The sequence below is a fragment of the Selaginella moellendorffii genome, unplaced genomic scaffold (assembly GCF_000143415.4).
Source record: "Selaginella moellendorffii unplaced genomic scaffold, v1.0 SELMOscaffold_59, whole genome shotgun sequence".
Classification (NCBI taxonomy): Eukaryota; Viridiplantae; Streptophyta; class Lycopodiopsida; order Selaginellales; family Selaginellaceae; genus Selaginella; species Selaginella moellendorffii.
Window position 1 is genome coordinate 208,718 of NW_003314320.1, and position 16,840 is coordinate 225,557.

General features: G+C 45.7%; 3 protein-coding genes across 3 annotated transcripts; all 3 read left to right on the forward strand.

Annotated features, from left to right (window-relative positions):
- Window positions 1–317: 317 nt before the first annotated feature.
- Window positions 318–3,537, forward strand: LOC112351274 (homeobox-DDT domain protein RLT1-like). Its single transcript, XM_024688824.1, has 7 exons — window positions 318–507; window positions 601–794; window positions 851–1,348; window positions 1,508–2,176; window positions 2,230–2,337; window positions 2,404–2,619; window positions 2,729–3,537. The coding sequence occupies exons 2-7, from the start codon at window positions 705–707 to the stop codon at window positions 3,413–3,415; spliced, it is 2,268 nt and encodes a 755-aa protein (XP_024544592.1). The 5' UTR covers window positions 318–507; window positions 601–704; the 3' UTR covers window positions 3,416–3,537.
- Window positions 3,538–11,012: 7,475 nt separating this feature from the next.
- On the forward strand, window positions 11,013–13,030 carry LOC112351244 (homeobox-DDT domain protein RLT1-like). The gene is made up of 5 exons (XM_024688740.1): window positions 11,013–11,202; window positions 11,296–11,435; window positions 11,546–12,041; window positions 12,201–12,869; window positions 12,923–13,030. Exons 1-5 carry the CDS (start codon window positions 11,014–11,016, stop codon window positions 13,028–13,030), a joined length of 1,602 nt encoding a protein of 533 aa, XP_024544508.1. The 5' UTR covers window position 11,013.
- A 69-nt stretch (window positions 13,031–13,099) lies between these two features.
- On the forward strand, window positions 13,100–14,236 carry LOC112351275 (protein Ycf2-like). The gene is made up of 2 exons (XM_024688825.1): window positions 13,100–13,312; window positions 13,422–14,236. Exons 1-2 carry the CDS (start codon window positions 13,103–13,105, stop codon window positions 14,106–14,108), a joined length of 897 nt encoding a protein of 298 aa, XP_024544593.1. The 5' UTR covers window positions 13,100–13,102; the 3' UTR covers window positions 14,109–14,236.
- The last annotated feature ends 2,604 nt before the right edge of the window (window positions 14,237–16,840 follow it).

Consider the following 16,840-nt stretch of genomic DNA (forward strand, 5'->3'; position numbering starts at 1 on the left):
ATAGCAACTCCGTCAGAGCCCGGAGCAGCAGAGTTGGCCTTTGGTGTCCAAGCAGAATAGTGTACATACTCTGGAATAGATGGTAGTCTCCCTTCTTGATATGCTCCCACATCTCACAAAGACATAGCACATCAGAAGGAATTCCTGCCGATCATCGGATAGCGAGGATGATTAGCTAATAGTGACCCAATTTATAAAAGAAATACCATTATCAAAAAGTATATTCTCATTCAAGCAAGATTCCAGAATCTTGATTTGTTTCTTAAATTTACATTTGAAACATTACATTTGAACGTTACTAGGGTTCTCACACATATCATGGGGATCCCGGCGCGAGGGGATGGCGGCGAGCAGCGGAGGTATTTCAGAGAAACGCCGGATGTGAGCGTCACGCCGGTGGATTTCCTGTGCTCCACGAAGGAGAGCGATCTCTTCCTGGCGTGGAATGTGACCAAGATCCAGGGATGGTGGAAATCTAGGGCCTGCGCTAGAGAATTCGCTGCCATGGTTTCTCCTTTCTCCGCTCTCTTGAGATTTCCTTCGTTTCCCTTTTGGTATTTCAGCTTTTTCTCTCTTTTTTATTTTGTTTTGTTTTGGCAGAAAGAAGCTGCGCGTTTGCTGCAAGCGGCCTGGAGGAAGCACCGAAATGCCAGGAGAATACGAAGAAAACGGGGCCGATCTAGAAATTCACTGCACGCTGCTGCATGGACGATCCAACGCATGACCGATTGTGTGGATTGGTTGCTCTCGTGGATGCTGTCAACCAAGGGAGCACTGTTCGCTCGGCCATAGAGGTGAGTTTTTCTTTGTTTTCATCACTCAAAGTTTGCATATAAACTTTGCATTCCAGGAGCGATACGAGGCTGCGTCGGCTCTCAAGAGACAGCTCTGGGAGGAAGTCCAGATCGATAAGCGTCGGCTAAAAGAAGAATGCAGCAAAGCCGAGGCTGCAAAGGTCGACGAGACGAATCTACAACAACAGCAAGTGGATGAGAAACCACTGCTGCAAGCTCTGGAGAATGGATCACAGGAGGCTCAGGAGCAGCAGCTGGATGGAGATGAAGATGGCAGCTCCAATCCTGCGCAAGCCTTGAGCGAAGATCCAAACGAGAGGCAGCAAAAGTGTGCTTCGCAGCACTCGGACAGGTCCCGGGCCGATATGAAAGCCGATATCAGGTTGCGGGCGGAGAAACTCTACGTTATTCGGTCGCTTCCTCTAGGTTTGGACCGGAGGCACATCCGGTACTGGCAGTTCGTCACTAGTAGTAGCGGACACGACCCTGGGTGTAAAAGGATCTACTTTGAATCGCATGAAGATGGCCACTGGGAAGTCATCGACACCGAAGAGGTGAGTGTAGTATCCTTCATCTTATTGAGTTGCATGGCTTTAGAGAAATGTTTGTTCTCCCAGTTTTCATGGATGGTTTTCGTTTCTTACGTGCAAGAGTTTTCTTTTCTCTTCTCTTATTGGTCACTCACTAAACAAAGTTTGTGTCCATTCCGGTAGGCTTTGAACGCGCTGATGAACTTTCTGGACATAAGAGGCACGAGAGAAGCAAATCTCTTCGTAGCTCTCAAGGAGCTTGAAGGCTCGCTAAGGCAAGCCATGAGCAGCTCTAGCACCAAGCAGAACCAAGACCACCACCAAAGTCACCACACCGGAAATGGAAATGGAGCTGGAGTTCAAGCTGGAGCTGCGAGTGGAAATGGAAATGGAAACGACTCTTGCGAGGGGAGTCCATCTTCCAGCGCCGTGGTTGGAAATGGCGGCAAAGACTCGACGAGCTCCGACGCTCGGGTAGGATCGCTCAAAGTCGAGCTCGGAAGATCAGCGTCGGAGAACTCCGGCGCCATGGAACGATACAAAGACATGGAAAGGTGGCTGTGGAGGCACTGCAGCGTCAAGGCGCTGCAAAGAGGTGGCGAGAAGCGACGAGAGAGCGAGAGCGATGGGATGATCGCCGAGTGTGAGTCGTGCCATGACTTGCGCTGGGCCGTCGACAAGCACTGCCCGTTTTGCCACTCCACCGGCGAGGAAGATGTCTGGAGTGATTTCTCGCAGCACGTCCGCGACTGCGAGCAAAAGATGATCAGCAGGGATCCCGCCTGGAGAATCCAAGGTGGTGTTCTTCCTCCGCGAATACAGTTGCTCAAGAAACTGCTGTTTCTAGTCGAGGTAACTTTCGTTTCTTCTATTGCATTGTCTTGAAACGCTTCCTTCTTCCCTAGATTTGTATTCCTTGCGAGGCACTTAAGCCTGCATGGTCGACAAATTCTTACAGAAAGGCGTGGTGTCAAATGCTCAAGGTTGCTTCTTCGGCAGGAGAAATTCTCCAGGTAGAGTTAAAAGTTTTGGAGCTTGGTGCTATCTTTCTTTATCTCTTTTTCTTGTTTTCTTTGCAGGCATTCATGGATCTGGAGGGAGCAATCGACGAGGACTGGATCTCTTCCTCGTACGAGTCGATCGAGCAAGTTGGCAGACTCATCGGCATTCAGAGAAAAAATCCCCCCTGGATCCCGCAGACCTCCGCTGCTGTTGCTCTTCGACTGATGGTCTTTGACTCTTCGATCGCCTACACCGAAGAACAAAAGCAGCAGCTCATGGACAGGCAACGAAGAGTAAGCCATCCATCCATTTCGCGTGTTCTTTTGCTTACTTTTTCCTGAGTTTTTACTTTCGTTCGTGTTTTTAAGTTGAGAATCGGTCCTTACGCTTCTCTCCTTCCAGGTTCCAATGAGAAGATCGAAAGGAGAGGCCCGCGAAGTTTTATACGAGGCTGGTAGTACTAGGCCGGCAGAAGGAGAGGAAGACAAAGAGACCAAGGAGGCAGAGTTTAATTCCCAAGAGGAGGAGCTACCACCACAGTTTTACGAGAGGAGTGGTGGTGACTTTGGAGCTCATCCATCTTGGAGCGCTCGGCAAGAGAGCGCCGCCGTTCTACTGGAAGAGGAAGAAGAAGATGATGAAGACGAAGACAAGAGGCTGGCAATGAAAGCTAGTGGCGAGAGTGACGATAGCTCGCAGATGAACTGGGAAGGCCAGGATTCTTTCGAGGAGCTCGAGCAGCCAGGCCATGGAAGCCTCCATCATCTGGAAGAGCTGGAGATGGAGGAGGAAGAGGATGGATTGATGTTGGAAGAGGAGGAGGAGCTGAGTGACGAGGAAGAGGAGAGCGAGGAGGAAGAGTTCCAGCAGGAAGCGTCGAGCAGTGATACGGACGAAGAGCAAAACAAGCACGACAACTTGGTGGTGGCCAAGAACTTGATCAACATCAATGCGAGCTTGGAAGAAAGCGGTGATGATCTTCATACTGCTGCTGCTGCTAGCAAGATCAATGGGGGTTCCAGCGAGAGAGTTGTAAACTGCGGCTTGACAAGCGAGTTAGAGTTTGAGCGGGGGACGTATGAGGAGTGAGTGGAAGTTTTACTTTCTCCCATACAGCGAAGGTGTCTCTCTTCTCGTCGTACAGTTTGATTTGTGAATTCAACCCTGACTTTTGTATGTAATTTCTTCTAGGAAAAAAGGTTTCTTTATTCTATGAATTTGCTTTGAGATGTCCTAGATTAAACATTTGACAGAAGGGGGCACAGAAGAGACTCGTTCTTCATTTTCTTGATACTTAAAAAAGTGATGTGTGGGATTATGATTGAACGCTTCTAAGTCAGAATTTATGCTACATGCAGAGCTCTCTACCTGATTAAGGTTAGGAAGAATTATAATCCATGTTTGAATTAAATCCAGAATATTCTTATTCTAGAGTCTTAGAACCCTAAACGTCCAAACCCTAAAGCTGAGGGTGGCATCGATGGATGCATCGGAACTGGAGAGTGACGCAGCGGCATCGGAACTCGAGAGTGATGCAGCGGCTGAGTTGATGCTTTTGGAAGAGGAGCCATTCGTGAGAGGTAGTGTCAAAGCTTACCTTGCTCAGCCTATGAGGGCTGTGCCTGCTGTCATATTATACATAGTAGAACATACAAGATGTTCACATTCTAGCTGACTGCCAGGACTTCCACCAATGCATGAAAGAACTGATTGCCACCTCCTGTGTTGCCACTGCAAAGCATTAGGACGCATTTGTATATTCTAGGCATCTTCTATGTACTGTGTGGCGCCTATGCCATTCACTTTTTTGACAGAATTTCCAGGAATGTTTGCTGTGGCGGTGGCGTCAAAGGGACTCCACCACTGTGTTGCTGGCTACGGCTGCTAGGTGAAGACTGAAAAGGGAACAATGGCTTTCCTCACAACTCATATGTCTATGGCAAGGCAGCAGGTTTAAACCAACTAGTTTCTGAGAGAAGTAAAAGATTTTTCCTGCAGCTTCTCTCTTTGGATTGCCTTGCCAAGCCTATGTGGTTTTCCAGAAGCAAAAAGGGATTAAAGTTGTGAAGTTTAGTAGCATGAACTTAATTCTTCTGACTTACATCACCTATATTACAACTAATAAAAGTGAACTACTCCACAATAAAGAAAGTCTCTCAAAAAGTTTCATGCATACTTGCATGGTTCTTTTTGTTTAATAGAATTTGAAGCTTTAAATATATAACTTCGAGGTTATTTATTGCTTGGGGAGTTCTATAGTTGATATTAACATCTTTTCTTTAAGCTTCTTTTGCTTCTTTGTTTTCTTCTTATGTTCTTAATAAGCTTATTATTCTAATATTGTTGGATTTTCTAGATGAGAATATAGTGTCATTAGTAGTTGTTATGTTTGATATTTAATGTTTATAAGGTGCAAAAACTAAATTTACCTTTTCTTGACAAGTTTCATGAGATTTAAAAGGTTGAGTTGTGCATTTAAAGACTTCATTATAAGTTTAAGAATTTTGTATCACTTGGATAAATTACCATTTTGGCATTTATATTTTTACTATTGTCTTAAAGATGACCTTTACTTTGTTTTTTATGACCATTTATGGCTTATGGTGCATTTGATTTTTATTCTACACTTTCTTTATGCTTACTAGGTGCCTTTGACATTTCTAATCTAAATAGATATATAGAACATTGTCATATGACTAAGAAATATGCATATATCATGGTATAGATATCCATTGGTGTTTCATTATATAAACTTTTATATAGTTATGATCTGATATTGCCAATCCCAAAACTTATGAGCATTCTTCTATTAATTTGAGTCAAGTTTGCTAAACACTTAAACTATATATAAATGGGATAACAATAGTGTTACAACTTGTATCATTAACCACCTATGGAGTATAAAGTAAATATGATTTATTTTTTCTTAATTTTATAATATATAATTTATTTAAATGGCTCCTTACCTAGTGAAAGAGATAGTATTGAATATTAGAGCAAGCTGAATTGCAAATTTATAAAGTTCAGCACAATATTTATCTAATGTTCCTCTAGATTCTAATTTATCAATATGAACACCTGGGATGATTGTGAGGTCTAAATATATGAATAATGCTATATACTATTATTAGTATAGTGGGATAGCTTTTAGATAATATATAATAATTTGAAATATTAATTATTAAGCATATAAAATCTATAATTCAGAATTTTCCAACAATAATAGTGGGAGACTTTGATATTAATGATGAATCAAAAGGATTAATAATTTGCTACACATTGCATGCTGCAATGCTTAGTTTGCTTAATAGTAGTGTTATTCTTTAATTATAAAAATGTTTATAATGTATAAACACAAGATTAATCTTATTTAATATTAATATTAGATGGTAGAATAAACTAGAATATACTAGGAAGTGTTAAGTAAATTATAAACATGTTTATAAATTATAAATATAAGATTACCATGAGATGGTAAAATATTCTAGAATATTTAAATATATTTTAAATATATTCACTACCATTATTTTAGCTATGTTCCTAATTCACTCCCCGCTTAAGCAAACGAAAAATGTGTTTTCTCAAGATTGACATGCATTTGTTAAAACCCTAGGTTTTGGTTATGAAGGTCCTATGCTCTCTAGAAACAGTGGGCGAACATTAAGGGACTCCTCACGTCATCTGGAGATCAATCCTGAAAATCTTCTAGTGGGCGCCAATGTGGAGGAAGAAAGGCTCGATCTCTTCTACGTGGACGGCGTGAAGAGACAGAAATTCGCTTTCTGGGGTGGAGGTGGTGGTGGAGCAGTGATGGCCGCCAGTGGCAAGAAAGAAGAAAAAGAGATCTAAGTTTTGCCTTTTATTTCTTGTGTTTGGAACTCTCGAGGTTTTACGGTTTCAAATGAGGGTTTGGATTCAGCATAGTGACCGCCCGGCGTTACAGTTCGAGGTCGGCGCAGATGGTTTGATCGATGTAGCGGCCGTTTGCAAGCAGTTCCTCCTCGATCCGAATGCAAATCTCCACGTTTCAGGAGTGGCCATCGAGATGATTGCTGGTAAGGCAAGTAGAACTCTAGATTCTATCTTGGGGGCGGCCACTGAAGGTGGGGATGGCACAACTAAAGACAATGCCTTGATCATAAGGGAGGACCGTTATCTTTGGTTTCGACACCAGAAACCGGTATTTCTCTTGTTTTCTGAAGTTTTTTGTGCTCATACGTGATGTCCAGGATGGTTCGACCGACACAGTTGGATTATTCTCGGACGGTCTTTTTGACTTGCAAGACCTTTGTAGCACATTCGGTCTCGACCCCTCAAGCGCTGTACGTGTTGCTGGCCTTCGTCTAAAGTTTACGGACAAAGGAAGGAGTCTACACACTGTCCGGAAGGTTCAAGGTGTTGGAGGCATCGAGGATGGCTCGTCGCGAGATACTGCGTTTACTGTTGAAGGCTCGCCTGCTACGACTCGTAAGTTATTTCTTTCTTTTTTCTTTTCGTTCTTTTATCATAGGAAACTAAACAACTCCCATGGTTTGCAGCCGGCCTGGCCCTTATTCCTGACAAATTCAAAGCAGTCTGTAGTGTATCAAACCCGAGCGCCGAAGTTGCCACGCTGGAGGGGATTGAAAGAACTCTGGACAACAAGCTTTTCAAGGATATGAGAGCGGAACGTGGTATGCCGATTGCACTCGGAGCCAGAGCATTCGGAACCTTCATCGACACTTTCAACTCCAAGGCGCCCCTTGAGGCAGGACTTCTGGCTGCAGCGCGTGACCTTCGTGACCGTATGCAGAAGTTTTATCGGACGGAAGCACTTCGGCGGCAAGAATTCGCGATGTTCCTCGAATCGTATCTGGACGACGACGATAAGTACGTGGTGGTTGCTAACCGGGATGCAGTAAAGTTAAAGATCGGGAAGCGATCTCGGGATGACAGCAGCGTGAGGAGGACTCCTGATGTACAGGTGAAAGCCAGGATACTGGGTATACTGGTGGTTCTTCTCACCTGCGAGGTGAAACCGGAGATGGGTTTCAATGGCGAGCCGCTCTTGGAGGCCCTCTTTTATTATGGCACTGATGCTGCAGAGAGCGTTGTTGTTAGTCGGCACCACTACACAGGCTGTCCAGAGCTGATTGTCGAGCTTGTTGGCCCCAACATTCGCGTTGGCGGGGCCATATATCACGACAAGGCCATTTATCAGCCCTTGACCGACTTTCTATCCCTGCTTGATTTCGAGGATGATGCTCACCTGTTCAAGGTAAGTTTGATACTGGATGGAAGCTTACATTCAGTGCTCGTTTTCGTTGCAGTTGATGCGGTTTCTTCATGCCACTCGACAAGCTTTGAAAGAACTCGTGAAGGTGTACACTAGCGCTCTTACACTAACTGGAGTGCCTGTTCGAGTAGATACCCTGCACTGGCCGTATGCGCTTCGAGAAAAGTATCCAGATGCTGCTGCGATCCATCAGATAAAAAACACTCTTGTTTACATGGTTACGACTGGCAGTGGACAGCGAAGGGTGGTGAAGTTTGTCAGGCAGTATGGGGAGGATGCTCATGCGCAGTGGGAGCAAGCTGGATATGCACCGCACCATACGATTGAGCAACTCCCAGGCGGTTGGAAAATGGTGGATATGGACTGCCTCACGGCAGCGTATGGCTGGCGATCGGTGTTGGAGCTCCGTGGCATGGAGGAGACGACGTCTGATACTTGGAAGACCATGCAGGATGCAGTTTGGCGGGCACTACTGCAGCTACAAGCTTTGCAACCTACGATGGTGCATGGTGATCTGAGGTTAAACAACATCATGTACAACGTCCAAACGGGGCAGCCTTGTTTCCTCGATTTCGATTGGGCAGGACAGGATGAGATGGTTCACTACCCACTGAACTTGAGCTCTAAGATTGCCTGGCCAGCTGGAGCGACTCCCATGAGCAACATCAAGGCGATCCACGACCGTGAACTCCTTCAAAAGGAGCTTGAAATGATCTCGACATGAAGCATGTAAGGGGTGCAGATATTGGGACCACCAGGACGTCCCCTAGCAAGGATACCAAATTGTCTTGTCAGAAGCAATTAAGTTCTAAGTAATGGAATAATTTGCTGTGTTTAAGTAATATTTCCCAAGTTGTTAGATATTTAAATTTGCTATGCTTTTAGTAAGTATTTTGTGTAGTTGTATCAAAGCAATTGCACCCATGTATCTTGCTATTAGAAATTTAAAGCTCTAGATCCTGTCAAGACAGGTTCTAAAGCTGTTATGACATGATTTTTAATTAAACTTCCTATTCAATAACAACAAGTTGAATAATATTATAGTGGCATTAGGTGTTATTGGCCTTGAGGGACGAGCATATACTTTTTATTTTGCACTGGTAAACAACCAAGATCTAAAGTCCATAAGGTCACTTCAACATTAAGCCATGTTAATTTGACATATAGATTTTAGATTTATAACTAATACTAAAAGCTTGAGTATAAATCCCTTTTCAAGAACTATTATTCTTTTTATAATTTCTTCTTGTGTAGCCATTTAATCTTTCAATATGCAAGGGCCACAACATAAAAGGCTGTCCATAGAAATGCTATAGAAGACTGCTAGTGACAATTATTACTTATGGCTTAACATAAAGGTAAACTTAAGGTAAGGTATTCTTTCTAGGAGGTTTTAATTTAGAAATTTAAACAACAGTTTATATTATTAAACCTTGATTTTAACAGAAAAGCATCTACAATATGAATAGAGGTACATTGATGTTAAACTCTTACCATCTAATATATAGAGCCAAATCAAAGTATTTAATATATATAATGTTTCTTTCCTCAGCTTTATCCTGTTACATATACAATAATTTTAGCAAGGGACAATTTAGAAAAATCCTCTCTCTTTCTTGTTTGGATTAGTGTTGCATGAGTCTAGTGTCCAGAGGCTTTGATCACGATTTGCTTTCTCATTTTTCGAGTTAGTTTTGATTCTTTGACTCCATATGAGTGATAACAAAAAGTTCTGTACCTAGCTTCCCATTGATTTAGTTTGCAAATATGATGTTTTCTTTGGATGGTATGCAGCTCTTTGTGACTATGTGAGTGTGAATGAGAATATCAGGCGAGACAAAGAGAAATGAAAAGTGGCTGGCTTACTAATATTAATTAAAAACTAGTAGTAAACATTTAAATATTTAGGATTTTATAAATGAGTAACTCACTTTAGAATTACACTAACAAACTAATCCTTACATTGAAGATGCCTTCCTCTTCACAGTGAGGAAGGGAGGGAAGGGAGGGCGGGGCATGATGATAGCTGTGGGGATCCATGCCTATTGTTGTCTGGTAGATAGCATACTTGATGGCTCCCACTGTTCTTGCTAGCAGCCATTGCTCAAAAGCCTATGCCATCCACCAGCTATAATCGTCTATTGGACTCTTGAGCACCTCGAGATCAAGGCCAAGCTTTGCTGTCCATTTCTTGAGCTCAGATCACCAACCTCCATTTCGCTCGTATACACAGGCTGATGGAGTCATCGATAGCTTAAATCAAGAGCTTTCGTTTGCAGGTTGCTGAGCTGCCGCTGGGTCTTCACTTAATTGATCATCCGTTTCCACACAAGGAGCTCCAAGGGCCATAATTCAGACTCGAACAGATGATAGGATATGACACATCTCCTGTATGAAGCTCCATGCGGATAAAGTGGTATTGGAGCTCCTCCACTTGATCCCAGAGAGCATCCATCATTCCTAGACAAGATGACCGTGGAGAGTTCAGCTATGAAAAGTTGTCGCTTGGCACTTCAGTGGGTGACAAGTGCATTGGAACAATCTGAGTGGAATGCAAAGTATGCACCACGTGCCGCCGTAATGCAATCTATGATCCCCACCTTTCGTGGATTGTTCTTGTGGATAATATATCTGAGGTACTTGTAATGGTCTACTTTCTGAAGTGCAATCCCATGGTAGGAGCATACCCTGGCCCAACACCATTGACTTCCATGCGTGTGGCCTCTCACAGAATTCGCTGAGTGCATTGAGGTAAGCTGCATTTGGCGAGCTGAGGAGCCGAACAGAGTATATCGTTTACGTAAAGCAGTGCATATAAATACATTCCCGAGAGTTGGTATGGCGTGAGTGTTTTGCCCTGTATCATGGACTCTAGTGCGTCAATGTAGATTGCGAAGAGTCAGCCGTATGCTTTTCTTTAACGTCCGTTGCCAAAAGACGATTACGGCTACGCATGAAATGGCGCCATTCCATGGCGCATGAAATGAAGCCCATAGCCAACAGGAGCACTAGATCTGTTGTATGTTGGGAGCCTTTCAGCCCTGCTAGAGCAGCTTGTATAATAGCTCAACTGTAGGGATGGTCTCCTTGCAGTACATAGCAACTCCGTCAGAGCCCGGAGCAGCAGAGTTGGCCTTTGGTGTCCAAGCAGAATAGTGTACATACTCTGGAATAGATGGTAGTCTCCCTTCTTGATATGCTCCCACATCTCACAAAGACATAGCACATCAGAAGGAATTCCTGCCGATCATCGGATAGCGAGGATGATTAGCTAATAGTGACCCAATTTATAAAAGAAATACATTAACAAAGTGGCAATTATAGCAGAATCTTGATTAAGTTCATGTAATTCTAAATTAAATTTAAATTTGAAACATTACATTTGAACGTTACTAGGGTTCTCACACATATCATGGGGATCCCGGCGCGAGGGGATGGCGGCGAGCAGCGGAGGTATTTCAGGGAAACGCCGGACGTGAGCGTCACGCCGGTGGATTTCCTGTGCTCCACGAAGGAGAGCGATCTCTTCCTGGCGTGGAATGTGACCAAGATCCAGGGATGGTGGAAATCTAGGGCCCGCGCTAGAGAATTCGCTGCCATGGTTTCTCCTTTCTCCGCTCTCTTGAGATTTCCTTCGTTTCCCTTTTGGTATTTCAGCTTTTTCTCTCTTTTTTATTTTGTTTTGTTTTGGCAGAAAGAAGCTGCGCGTTTGCTGCAAGCGGCCTGGAGGAAGCACCGAAATGCCAGGAGAATACGAAGAAAACGGGGCCGATCTAGAAATTCACTGCACGCTGCTGCATGGACGATCCAACGCATGACCGATTGTGTGGATTGGTTGCTCTCGTGGATGCTGTCAACCATGGGAGCACTGTTCGCTCGGCCATAGAGGTGAGTTTTTCTTTGTTTTCATCACTCAAAGTTTGCATATAAACTTTGCATTCCAGGAGCGATACGAGGCTGCGTCGGCTCAAGAGACAGCTCTGGGAGGAAGTCCAGATCGATAAGAGTCGGCTAAAAGAAGAATGCAGCAAAGCCGAGGCTGCAAAGGTCGACGAGACGAATCTACAACAACAGCAAGTGGATGAGAAACCACTGCTGCAAGCTCTGGAGAATGGATCACAGGAGGCTCAGGAGCAGCAGCTGGATGGAGATGAAGATGGCAGCTCCAATCCTGCGCAAGCCTTGAGCGAAGATCCAAACGAGAGGCAGCAAAAGTGTGCTTCGCAGCACTCGGACAGGTCCCGGGCCGATATGAAAGCCGATATCAGGTTGCGGGCGGAGAAACTCTACGTTATTCGGTCGCTTCCTCTAGGTTTGAACCGGAGGCACAACCGGTACTGGCAGTTCGTCACTAGTAGTAGCGGACACGACCCTGGGTGTAGAAGGATCTACTTTGAATCGCATGAAGATGGCCACTGGGAAGTCATCGACACCGAAGAGGTGAGTGTAGTATCCTTCATCTTATTGAGTTGCATGGCTTTAGAGAAATGTTTGTTCTCCCAGTTTTCATGGATGGTTTTCGTTTCTTACGTGCAAGAGTTTTCTTTTCTCTTCTCTTATTGGTCACTCACTAAACAAAGTTTGTGTCCATTCCGGCAGGCTTTGAACGCGCTGATGAACTTTCTGGACATAAGAGGCACGAGAGAAGCAAATCTCTTCGTAGCTCTCAAGGAGCTTGAAGGCTCGCTAAGGCAAGCCATGAGCAGCTCTAGCACCAAGCAGAACCAAGACCACCACCAAAGTCACCACACCGGAAATGGAAATGGAGCTGGAGTTCAAGCTGGAGCTGCGAGTGGAAATGGAAATGGAAACGACTCTTGCGAGGGGAGTCCATCTTCCAGCGCCGTGGTTGGAAATGGCGGCAAAGACTCGACGAGCTCCGACGCTCGGGTAGGATCGCTCAAAGTCGAGCTCGGAAGATCAGCGTCGGAGAACTCCGGCGCCATGGAACGATACAAAGACATGGAAAGGTGGCTGTGGAGGCACTGCAGCGTCAAGGCGCTGCAAAGAGGTGGCGAGAAGCGACGAGAGAGCGAGAGCGATGGGATGATCGCCGAGTGTGAGTCGTGCCATGACTTGCGCTGGGCCGTCGACAAGCACTGCCCGTTTTGCCACTCCACCGGCGAGGAAGATGTCTGGAGTGATTTCTCGCAGCACGTCCGCGACTGCGAGCAAAAGATGATCAGCAGGGATCCCGCCTGGAGAATCCAAGGTGGTGTTCTTCCTCCGCGAATACAGTTGCTCAAGAAACTGCTGTTTCTAGTCGAGGTAACTTTCGTTTCTTCTATTGCATTGTCTTGAAACGCTTCCTTCTTCCCTAGATTTGTATTCCTTGCGAGGCACTTAAGCCTGCATGGTCGACAAATTCTTACAGAAAGGCGTGGTGTCAAATGCTCAAGGTTGCTTCTTCGGCAGGAGAAATTCTCTAGGTAGAGTTAAAAGTTTTGGAGCTTGGTGCTATCTTTCTTTATCTCTTTTTCTTGTTTTCTTTGCAGGCATTCATGGATCTGGAGGGAGCAATCGACGAGGACTGGATCTCTTCCTCGTACGAGTCGATCGAGCAAGTTGGCAGACTCATCGGCATTCAGAGAAAAAATCCCCCCTGGATCCCGCAGACCTCCGCTGCTGTTGCTCTTCGACTGATGGTCTTTGACTCTTCGATCGCCTACACCGAAGAACAAAAGCAGCAGCTCATGGACAGGCAACGAAGAGTAAGCCATCCATCCATTTCGCGTGTTCTTTTGCTTACTTTTTCCTGAGTTTTTACTTTCGTTCGTGTTTTTAAGTTGAGAATCGGTCCTTACGCTTCTCTCCTTCCAGGTTCCAATGAGAAGATCGAAAGGAGAGGCCCGCGAAGTTTTATACGAGGCTGGTAGTACTAGGCCGGCAGAAGGAGAGGAAGACAAAGAGACCAAGGAGGCAGAGTTTAATTCTCAAGAGGAGGAGCTACCACCACAGTTTTACGAGAGGAGTGGTGGTGACTTTGGAGCTCATCCATCTTGGAGCGCTCGGCAAGAGAGCGCCGCCGTTCTACTGGAAGAGGAAGAAGAAGATGATGAAGACGAAGACAAGAGGCTGGCAATGAAAGCTAGTGGCGAGAGTGACGATAGCTCGCAGATGAACTGGGAAGGCCAGGATTCTTTCGAGGAGCTCGAGCAGCCAGGCCATGGAAGCCTCCATCATCTGGAAGAGCTGGAGATGGAGGAGGAAGAGGATGGATTGATGTTGGAAGAGGAGGAGGAGCTGAGTGACGAGGAAGAGGAGAGCGAGGAGGAAGAGTTCCAGCAGGAAGCGTCGAGCAGTGATACGGACGAAGAGCAAAACAAGCACGACAACTTGGTGGTGGCCAAGAACTTGATCAACATCAATGCGAGCTTGGAAGAAAGCGGTGATGATCTTCATACTGCTGCTGCTGCTAGCAAGATCAATGGCGGTTCCAGCGAGAGAGTTGTAAACTGCGGCTTGACAAGCGAGTTAGAGTTTGAGCGGGGGACGTATGAGGAGTGAGTGGAAGTTTTACTTTCTCCCACACAGCGAAGGTGTCTCTCTTCTCGTCGTACAGTTTGATTTGTGAATTCAACCCTGACTTTTGTATGTAATTTCTTCTAGGAAAAAAGGTTTCTTTATTCTATGAATTTATTGATTGCTTTGAGATGTCCTAGATTAAACATTTGACAGAAGGCAGAAGAGACTCGTTCTTCATTTTCTTGATACTTAAAAAAGTGATGTGTGGGATTATGATTGAACGCTTCTAAGTCGGAATCTGTGCTACATGCAGAGCTCTCTACCTGATTAAGGTTAGGAAGAATTATAATCCATGTTTGAATTAAATCCAGAATATTCTTATTCTAGAGTCTTAGAACCCTAAACGTCCAAACCCTAAAGCTGAGGGTGGCATCGATGGATGCATCGGAACTGGAGAGTGACGCAGCGGCATCGGAACTCGAGAGTGATGCAGCGGCTGAGTTGATGCTTTTGGAAGAGGAGCCATTCGTGAGAGGTAGTGTCAAAGCTTACCTTGCTCAGCCTATGAGGGCTGTGCCTGCTGGGGTTGACGCATATCATCGTTTCCTGTTGTCGACATCACCTCCTCTGGTGGATCTCTGCCCGCAGGACTTCGAGACGGACTGCTGGGATAGCTTCCTCTGTGATATGAATTCTTGGTTCTCTGGGCTTCCAGACAGGCCTCTGAGATCAAAGCCAGAAGTGCTGATCGATCTTCATTTCAGAGGTTTCCTTTTCTCAGCGGCTGACACGGTGCTGCAACTCGTAAAGGGACCCAAGGATGTGTGTGCTGGCATGGCGAGCTATGCCATTGGGAACTGGATAGGTGCGCCGGAGCTTGTGGTGAGCAGCAAGGGCCATAGCCCGCTTGTTGTTGGTGTCATGGTGGGGGTCATTGACACGGGAGCAGTTGCGAGGGTCTATGCTTACATGCTGAGCAGTGGTTCTTCGTTTGGGGTCGTCTCATCCTACGCAGAGACGAAGTTTTGCGCGCGCTTGGACAACCGGTTTCTCTTGTCAGACCCTGTTCCACTTCCGCTTATCGGCATCAGGTTTCTGATTCACATGGCTACTGGACACAGGGTGCAGCAGAGTACCAGGCCACTACCTTCTCCACGAGGCTTTGCGTCGCGCTTTGCGATGGGTGTCTTTGAGACGTGCTGCCATGTCGCAGGGGTGCATCGCATGGCCAAGATGGTCCACGAAGTGGGCAGCTTGGAGGCTCGGGATCTTCAGATTCTAGAGTTTTTGTCCGGGGCCACGGGAAGGATTTCCGCTGTTTACCGTGCTCTGTACAAGGGCAAAAACGTCGTCGTGAAGATCACGGACTTGACCACAGGTTAAAAGCTTATTTCTACCAGCCCAGAGCTTTCACCAAATTGTGATTGGCTTTTGCAGGTGTTACAAGTGTCCAAGACTGCTTGATGAAGTGTGTGAGGGAGGTGGATGCGTACATTCGGCTGCATAAGCTGCAGCGAACTTGTATCCCTTGCTTGTTTGAGTATGGGTTCTTGTGCGGCGGGATGTTCTTCTGTGTGGTGATGTCGGATGCTGGCAACTCGGCAGGAGAGGGGTGGTCGCCGGTCGATCAGGACGAGGTAGAGGCCGTCGTGTCTCGAGCACGAAAGGCTCTTGAGAGCTTTCATGCTCGTGGAGTGGCCATGGGTGACCTTTGCGTCGAGAACATACTTGTTTGGCCACATGACAAGAGAGTCGCCATAGTCGGCTTTGAGGAGTGCCTGGTGGGTCCAGCTTGTTCTAAGGTGGCCATGGGCAACGATATTATTGCTCTTCGCGAGTGTGAGCTTGTGTTACAGCAGATGGTGTTACAGGAGATGGCGTCCATGAAAGCGACGCGCTCACGAGACACGAGGGGTACTGCCACAGCGGACTGGGAACTCTGGCTTGCAGACGTGGTCGATTCTGCCGAGTCTGGTGTGAATCTAGAGGATACAGAGGAGACAGAGGATACAGAGGATACAGAGGATACAGATACAGAGGTTTGTTTCAGCTTTACTGCTATTAGGTACTTATTATGTCTTGCAGGAGTAAGCTGACGAGGTTCTCCAGCTTTGTTCTTTCTGTGCTTTCTTGTTTTTTTCTTTTCCTTTGCTGTCTTACTTCTAATCCACTCACAAAGATTAGATATTCATGATATTTCCCAGCAGTTTGTAGAAGCTTTCTAGAGTTGCTAAGTGGTGGAATAGTGCATGGCCAAACTTCACAGTAAGCAAAGGCAGAGGTCCACAACGAACGGGAAGCTCCACAAAGCACCTCCACAAACAGCTTGCAGGCCGCCCAACATTTGCTTCCTGTCAAAAGTTGGAGAGGAGAGCAAAGTCAGTTGGGACTCAGGCATCAGCAGCGGGAGCTGGCACAGACTTTGATGGTGAAGCCAAGGCTTCCTCCACCATCTCTATTCCTGTTGCTCATCTTTGCCTAAGAGGGTGTTGTGTGGAGGGTTCTTGTCTTTGAGGTGTTAAATTTGATTATAGTGATCACAGGCTTTAGGAAAGCTCGAATTAAGACGGTTCATTGATGAGGATATTTTGAACAGGCCTACGGCCTGGAAGACAGGAGAACATCATATTATACATAGTAGAACATACAAGATGTTCACATTCTAGCTGACTGCCAGGACTTCCACCAATGCATGAAAGAACTGATTGCCACCTGTGTTGCCACTGCAAAGCATTAGGACGCATTTGTATATTCTAGCCATCTTCTATGTACTG

Excerpts from the sequence above, each read along its gene's own strand:
- LOC112351274 (XM_024688824.1), top strand. The coding sequence starts at position 705 with ATGGACGATCCAACGCATGACCGATTGTGTGGATTGGTTGCTCTCGTG. Across the intron at positions 795-850 it reads CTGTTCGCTCGGCCATAGAG|GAGCGATACGAGGCTGCGTC; the intron begins GTGAGTTTTTCT and ends TTTGCATTCCAG. Across the intron at positions 2,620-2,728 it reads TCATGGACAGGCAACGAAGA|GTTCCAATGAGAAGATCGAA; the intron begins GTAAGCCATCCA and ends CTCTCCTTCCAG.
- LOC112351244 (XM_024688740.1), top strand. The coding sequence starts at position 11,014 with ATGGGGATCCCGGCGCGAGGGGATGGCGGCGAGCAGCGGAGGTATTTC. Across the intron at positions 12,042-12,200 it reads AAGTCATCGACACCGAAGAG|GCTTTGAACGCGCTGATGAA; the intron begins GTGAGTGTAGTA and ends CCATTCCGGCAG. Across the intron at positions 12,870-12,922 it reads AACTGCTGTTTCTAGTCGAG|ATTTGTATTCCTTGCGAGGC; the intron begins GTAACTTTCGTT and ends CTTCTTCCCTAG.
- LOC112351275 (XM_024688825.1), top strand. The coding sequence starts at position 13,103 with ATGGATCTGGAGGGAGCAATCGACGAGGACTGGATCTCTTCCTCGTAC. Across the intron at positions 13,313-13,421 it reads TCATGGACAGGCAACGAAGA|GTTCCAATGAGAAGATCGAA; the intron begins GTAAGCCATCCA and ends CTCTCCTTCCAG.